At 47.3% G+C, this 7,057-nt stretch overlaps 1 protein-coding gene across 1 annotated transcript; it reads right to left on the bottom strand.

Annotated features, from left to right (window-relative positions):
- Positions 1-2,998: 2,998 nt before the first annotated feature.
- On the bottom strand, positions 2,999-5,184 carry LOC118939574. Its single transcript, XM_036947649.1, has 2 exons — positions 4,991-5,184; positions 2,999-4,614 (listed from the first exon to the last, which is right to left on the bottom strand). Exons 1-2 carry the CDS (start codon positions 5,109-5,111, stop codon positions 3,443-3,445), a joined length of 1,293 nt encoding a protein of 430 aa, XP_036803544.1. The 5' UTR covers positions 5,112-5,184; the 3' UTR covers positions 2,999-3,442.
- Positions 5,185-7,057: the final 1,873 nt, after the last annotated feature.

Raw genomic sequence — 7,057 nt, 5'->3', positions numbered from 1 at the left:
GAGGTGAGCCCCATCACCAGGTAAAGCCCCATTAGCACTGGGAAGAGGTGACCAGCAGCACCAGGTAAAGCCCCATTACCAGGTAAAGCCCTATTAGCACTGGGAAGAGGTGAGTAGCAGCACCAGGTAAAGCCCCATCAGCACTGGGAAGAGGTGAGTAGCAGCACCAGGTAAAGTCCCATCAGCACTGGGAAGAGGTGAGTAGCAGCACCAGGTAAAGCCCCATTAGCACTGGGAAGAGGTGAGCCCCATCAGCAGGTAAAGCCCCATTAGCACTGGGAAGAGGTGAGCCCCATCACCAGGTAAAGCCCCATTAGCACTGGGAAGAGGTGACCAGCAGCACCAGGTAAAGCCCGATCACCAGGTAAAGCCCCATCAGCACTGGGAAGAGGTGAGTAGCAGCACCAGGTAAAGCCCCATCAGCACTGGGAAGAGGTGACCAGCAGCACCAGGTAAAGCCCCATTAGCACTGGGAAGAGGTGAGCCCCATCAGCAGGTAAAGCCCCATTAGCACTGGGAAGAGGTGAGCCCCATCACCAGGTAAAGCCCCATTAGCACTGGGAAGAGGTGACCAGCAGCACCAGGTAAAGCCCCATTACCAGGTAAAGCCCTATTAGCACTGGGAAGAGGTGAGTAGCAGCACCAGGTAAAGCCCCATCAGCACTGGGAAGAGGTGAGTAGCAGCACCAGGTAAAGTCCCATCAGCACTGGGAAGAGGTGAGTAGCAGCACCAGGTAAAGCCCCATTAGCACTGGGAAGAGGTGAGCCCCATCAGCAGGTAAAGCCCCATTAGCACTGGGAAGAGGTGAGCCCCATCACCAGGTAAAGCCCCATTAGCACTGGGAAGAGGTGACCAGCAGCACCAGGTAAAGCCCGATCACCAGGTAAAGCCCCATCAGCACTGGGAAGAGGTGAGTAGCAGCACCAGGTAAAGCCCCATTACCAGGTAAAGCCCCATTAGCACTGTGAAGAGGTGAGTAGCAGCACCAGGTAAAGCCCCATCAGCACTGGGAAGAGGTGAGTAGCAGCACCAGGTAAAGCCCCATCAGCACTGGGAAGAGGTGAGTAGCAGCACCATGTAAAGCCCCATTAGCACTGTGAAGAGGTGAGTAGCAGCACCAGGTAAAGCCCCATCAGCACTGGGAAGAGGTGAGCCCCATCACCAGGTAAAGCCCCATTACCACTGGGAAGAGGTGAGCAGCAGCACCAGGTAAAGCCCCATTACCAGGTAAAGCCCCACCAGCACTGGGAAAAGGTGAGCAGCAGCACCAGGTAAAGCACCATCACCAAGTAAAGCCCCATCAGCACTGGGAAGAGGTGAGCAGCATCACCAGGTAAAGCCCCATCACCAGGTAAAGCCCCAACAGCACTGGGAAGAGGTGAGCCCCCTCACCAGGTAAAGCCCCAGCACCAGGTAAAGCACCATCACCAGGCAAAGCCCCATTAGCACTGGGAAGAGGTGACCAGCAGCACCAGGTAAAGCCCCATCACCAGGTAAAGCCCCATTAGCACTGGGAAGAGGTGAGTAGCAGCACCAGGTAAAACCCCATCAGCACTGGGAAGAGGTGAGTAGCAGCACCAGGTAAAGCCACATCAGCACTGGGAAGAGGTGAGTAGCAGCACCAGGTAAAGCCCCATCAGCACTGGGAAGAGGTGAGTAGCAGCACCATGTAAAGCCCCATTAGCACTGGGAAGAGGTGAGTAGCAGCACCAGGTAAAGCCCCATCACCAGGTAAAGCCCCATCAGCACTGGGAAGAGGTGAGTAGCAGCACCAGGTAAAGCCCCATCAGCACTGGGAAGGGGTGAGCCCCATTAGCACTGGGAAGTAGTTCCTCATTATAGTTCCTCATAGTTCCTCATTATTGTCATTACCGGTGAATATTGCCATCAGTGAATTAACTAGTTGAAGCAGTAGTACTACGCACTGCAGATTAGGAAGCACAGTTCCCCTTTTCAGACAGACTGCATGTAACGTAAAGTTCCCTGGGAAACAATGTCTGTCAGATCAGTATAATGAAAGCCAGGAAAGTAAATGTAAATACGTTTTGTTTTCTGAATAAGCTTGAATAATATTTCTTCCACAAAATATGAATTGTGTAGAAACTAGAGCTGCACTTTCTTCCATTGCCCAGTCAAAGTAGATAAACATTTACTGGACCAAAACCCAAACCACCAATGGCAGCAGTAAAGTGGGAAAGGCTGAAGTGAATAGTCAAATAATAAGTGTATTATTTATTTTTTAGAGCTAAAAACATTCTTATTCATGTTCTCTAGTTACAAACCCAATACTGATGTCAGTGTTACCACATATCCATGTGGTCAGTCAGAGGCAGACTGGCCATAGGGTAGTTCAGGGAAATAACAGATGGGTTGGTCCATCTTTGGCTCAGTGGGTCTGTCTAAATAGAGGGTTTTGCACAGAATGCTCATTATTTAGCTAATAATGGGAGCCTTGAGAGAAAACAAGCAGGTGTGGGGGCCTCGAGGAAAATAATGGGCCTTTGAGTTAGAAATGCCCGGGCCGATTTCTCGTCCCAGTCTGCCCGTTGTCAGTGTCACCACATATCCAAACTCAGTGTGACTGGTCGTGTCTCCGTCCACCTGGGGGAATTGAGGAAGTGCTCACATGACCACAAGTTTTATAAGTTAAACTAAATCAGGTTTTCAGAGGGACGTCTCTCCACAGGTCTTATAAGTTACGCCAACTAAATCAGGTTTATGAGAGCGAGGTATCTCCACATGAAATTAGATTCCAAATGAGAAAATCAAACAAAAGTAGGTAAAGGTCTGGCACCTAGCAGTGCACCTCATGAGAAAGAGATGTTAAATGTGATTACATGGTCGGCCAGCCGGTGGGAGCACCACTTAGCACACGCCGAGTGCCGCTATGTGAAAGACTTGTGAACAAATGATTTATAATGGTCTGAATAATTGTGCACATTTTTTAAAACTTAATTTAAAGTAAGATCATCCAGAACATTGTAGCAGCAACAAAAACACAGTTTATTCAATCTCAAGTCACACCCTTTCCTACAGTGCAAATTACAACCAATTTGTTTTAACTCAGTAATTTAAATAAATCAAAAATGTGCATTTAAATTTTTTTTTTATTGAACATCAGTAATCCTTAATTCCTAGTAAACATTTCCATCATTATTAAGGTTACCTGAAGTTTGGTCACTTCACGTACTATAAGGTTAAAACTCCTGTTTCACGTCACTGACAGCAACGGTATATGCATTTGATACAGTTTAGGGTGTTTGTCCGTTTTACCGCTGGTTAAACTCTACGATAGGTTTTGAACAAAACCTGAAGAGAATGTTGGCTGTAGAAGAGCGTAAGAATCCTTCCCTTCTGTTCCTCTGGCCTCCCTGGAACATGACAGTCAGTCCACCATTTTGTTTGAGACAGAGTAGAATCTCCTGCTCTTCGTCATTGTCCTCAGAAGCTGTCTGCTCCCCCTCGTCTTCCTTCTGACGTAATAACGGTAGTTCCAGGTCTGGGCTGTTTTCGGTGGGCAGCAGTCTCCTCCCCCTCGTCTTCCTTCTGACGTAATAACGGTAGTTCCAGGTCTGGGCTGTTTTCGATGGGCAGCAGTCTCCTCCCCCTCGTCTTCCTTCTGACGTAATAATGGTAGTTCCAGGTCTGGGCTGTTTTCGGTGGGCAGCAGTCTCCTCCCCCTCGTCTTCCTTCTGACGTAATAACGGTGGTTCCAGGTCTGGGCTGTTTTCGATGGGCAGCAGTCTCCTCCCCCTCGTCTTCCTTCTGACGTAATAATGGTAGTTCCAGGTCTGGGCTGTTTTCGATGGGCAGCAGTCTCCTCCCCCTCGTCTTCCTTCTGACGTAATAATGGTAGTTCCAGGTCTGGGCTGTTTTCGATGGGCAGCAGTCTCCTCCCCTCGTCTTCCTTCTGACGTAATAATGGTAGTTCCAGGTCTGGGCTGTTTTCGATGGGCAGCAGTCTCCTCCCCCTCGTCTTCCTTCTGAAGAAGGTAGTTCCAGGTCTGGGCTGTTTTCGGTGGGCAGCAGTCTCCTCCCCCTCGTCTTCCTTCTGAAGAAGGTAGTTCCAGGTCTGGGCTGTTTTCGATGGGCAGCAGTCTCCTCCCCCTCGTCTTCCTTCTGACGTAATAATGGTAGTTCCAGGTCTGGGCTGTTTTCGATGGGCAGCAGTCTCCTCCCCCTCGTCTTCCTTCTGAAGAAGGTAGTTCCAGGTCTGGGCTGTTTTCGGTGGGCAGCAGTCTCCTCCCCCTCGTCTTCCTTCTGACGTAATAACGGTAGTTCCAGGTCTGGGCTGTTTTCGGTGGGCAGCAGTCTCCTCCCCCTCGTCTTCCTTCTGAAGAAGGTAGTTCCAGGTCTGGGCTGTTTTCGATGGGCAGCAGTCTCCTCCCCCTCGTCTTCCTTCTGACGTAATAATGGTAGTTCCAGGTCTGGGCTGTTTTCGATGGGCAGCAGTCTCCTCCCCCTCGTCTTCCTTCTGACGTAATAACGGTAGTTCCAGGTCTGGGCTGTTTTCGATGGGCAGCAGTCTCCTCCCCCTCGTCTTCCTTCTGAAGAAGGTAGTTCCAGGTCTGGGCTGTTTTCGGTGGGCAGCAGTCTCAACGAGGGAACTTTACCTGGAAGTCATTAGAAAAAGAATACAGAATTACTGTATGTAAAGGCTAGCTAGTTGAAATACTGTACCTCGGAACCGTCGGCAGAGCAATTACAACATACCTCATATACCGACTACACCAGGAACAGATTAACAACAATTTGCTTCATTGTACAGTGTATGGTACCACATACAGCTTACTTATGGAATAGTCGTTTTTTTTTTTATCCGATATGCGGGTAAAATACAAATTCTTCCCAACAACAACAACAACAACAACACAATGACGTTCTGTAACTAGCTTCCATAGGCAGACTGGTTGCCTCCCACATTAACAATGTTCCCGACATACCCTGGTCTCCCTAGGTTTGGAATCTCGAGATTAGGTGGTAACTGACCCAGTTCTGCTTTCTGTATCAGGACCTGCGTGAGGGTCCACCGGATCCCGCCGATGAACGATGCCAGCAGTACCATGATGAAGCCCTTCATGTTAAACTGTGTCGACTTGAAGGTGAACATGAACAGACCGCTGGTTATCAGAAAGACCACCACGATCAGGTATGGGTTCTGGAGAAACAGGGAGACTTGGGGAGAGGTGGGGGTGGGGGGGGGGGGTCAGAACATAAGCCGATCGGGTATGGGTTCTGGAGAAACAGGGGGACTTGGGGAGAGGTGGTGGTGGGGGGGGGGGGGTTCTGGAGAATGTAGAGGCGAAAGAAACACACACCTATTTAGGCGAGGTGCTGGCTAGCGGAACACTTTATAAAATAAAGAAGAGCCGCACACTAGGAGCTCAGATGCAAAAATATTTATCTCCAACGTTTCGACAGACAAGCTGTCTTCATCAGGGTATAATGGCAAACACTGTGGGGTGACTCGTTTATATAGTGTTAAAATACACACAGGTGTCTGTAATCATGGCCTGGTGTGGCCTGATAGCATTGGTTAATTCTCATATATTAAAATAGCATACAAAAAACATAAATTGATAGCGTACGATCATAGATACAATTTGGCTACATAAGCCTACAAACATTTACAATGAATAGCAAAATCACAATAATCACAAGAATGGCTTCAGATCAAAGTCTACGTTGAGACCGAAGGGCGCAAGGGTCTTTAAATTACAGATCCAAGCAGCCTCTCGTTTTAACAATAAATTGTTGAGGTCACCCCCTCTCCTAGGGAGGGTGACATGTTCGATGCCAATATAACGTAGAGACGAAATCGAGTGGTTTCCTTCCAAAAAGTGGGCCGCAACTGGGTAGGTCAAGTTTTTACACCTAATGGGGCTACGATGCTCTTAGATACGTACTTTTAATTCACGCTTTGTTTTACCCACATCATTTACACCACAAGGACAAGTTATAAGATAAATAACTGCCTTCGTGGAGCACATAACACCTTTGATTGGGATCGATTTCCCTGTTTGGGGGAGTTTGAAGGATCTACATTTATAAGTGCCACTGCATTGAGCACAGCCATTACACTTGTAGTTTCCGTCCAGTAGGGGCGCAAATACACATTGTGCAGGGATATTTTGGGTTGGTAAATCAGCGCTTACCAAATGATCTCTGAGGTTTCTGCCCCGCGAGAATACGACCAAGGGAAGGTCCGAAAACACATTACCGAGACTATCATCGGATCTTAGAATGTGCCAATGTTTGTGAACGATTCCCTTAATTTGTTCAGAGCACTTTGAATAGCGGGGTAGTTAGAACGCAAGAATGCTTCTTTTTTTTTGTTTTGAATTTTTTCAATGGCAGTATTAATCTGACCATTTTTGTACCTCCTCTAATTGAATTTTCTTTGCGTCTCGGCCATATTTCTGTCGAAATCTGATTGTTTTTTTACATTCTTTTGATTTGACAGAATTGGCTGTAGGGCAAACTGTTTTTCAAGGGAAGCAGGTGACAGCTCTCAGCCCTCAACAAACTGTTAGGATCAGTAGGCTTCCTGTAAAGATCAGTGTATAGAACATTATCTTCACACAAGATCAGAAGATCAAGGAAACTGATTTGACGTGTGTCAGATTGCATAGTAAATCTCAGATGCTCAGAACAGGAGTTAAGAAAAGCATGGAACGCCTGGAGCTGTTTTGCATCACCCCTCCATAGAACAAAAATATCATCAATATACCGTTTCCAAACAATGATGTGAGGCAAGAAAACATTTTTGAGAGGATTGCAAATAGACTGTTTCTCCATGTAACCATATACAAATTAGCATAGTTAGGAGCCATGGGGGATCCCATAGCAGTACCTTTCGTCTGAATAAAGAAATCATTTAGAAACATGAAGTAGTTGTGTGTGAGTACTATTTCAGCCAATGTTATAATGCAGGCACTGGAAGGTGGTTCATTAGGGTCACGTTGCAGAATAAAATGTTCCATAGCTTCAATACCGACCTCGTGTGGAATATTTGTGTATAACGACTCAACATCAAAAGTAACTAACAAAGTGTTA

Source organism: Oncorhynchus mykiss, chromosome 16 (assembly GCF_013265735.2).
Source record: "Oncorhynchus mykiss isolate Arlee chromosome 16, USDA_OmykA_1.1, whole genome shotgun sequence".
In the NCBI taxonomy this organism is placed as follows: domain Eukaryota; kingdom Metazoa; phylum Chordata; class Actinopteri; order Salmoniformes; family Salmonidae; genus Oncorhynchus; species Oncorhynchus mykiss.
This window is presented reverse-complemented; position numbering and strand designations above follow the sequence as displayed.

Excerpts from the sequence above, each read along its gene's own strand:
- LOC118939574 (XM_036947649.1), bottom strand. The coding sequence starts at position 5,111 with ATGTTCACCTTCAAGTCGACACAGTTTAACATGAAGGGCTTCATCATG. Across the intron at positions 4,615-4,990 it reads GATACAGAAAGCAGAACTGG|GTAAAGTTCCCTCGTTGAGA; the intron begins GTCAGTTACCAC and ends AATGACTTCCAG.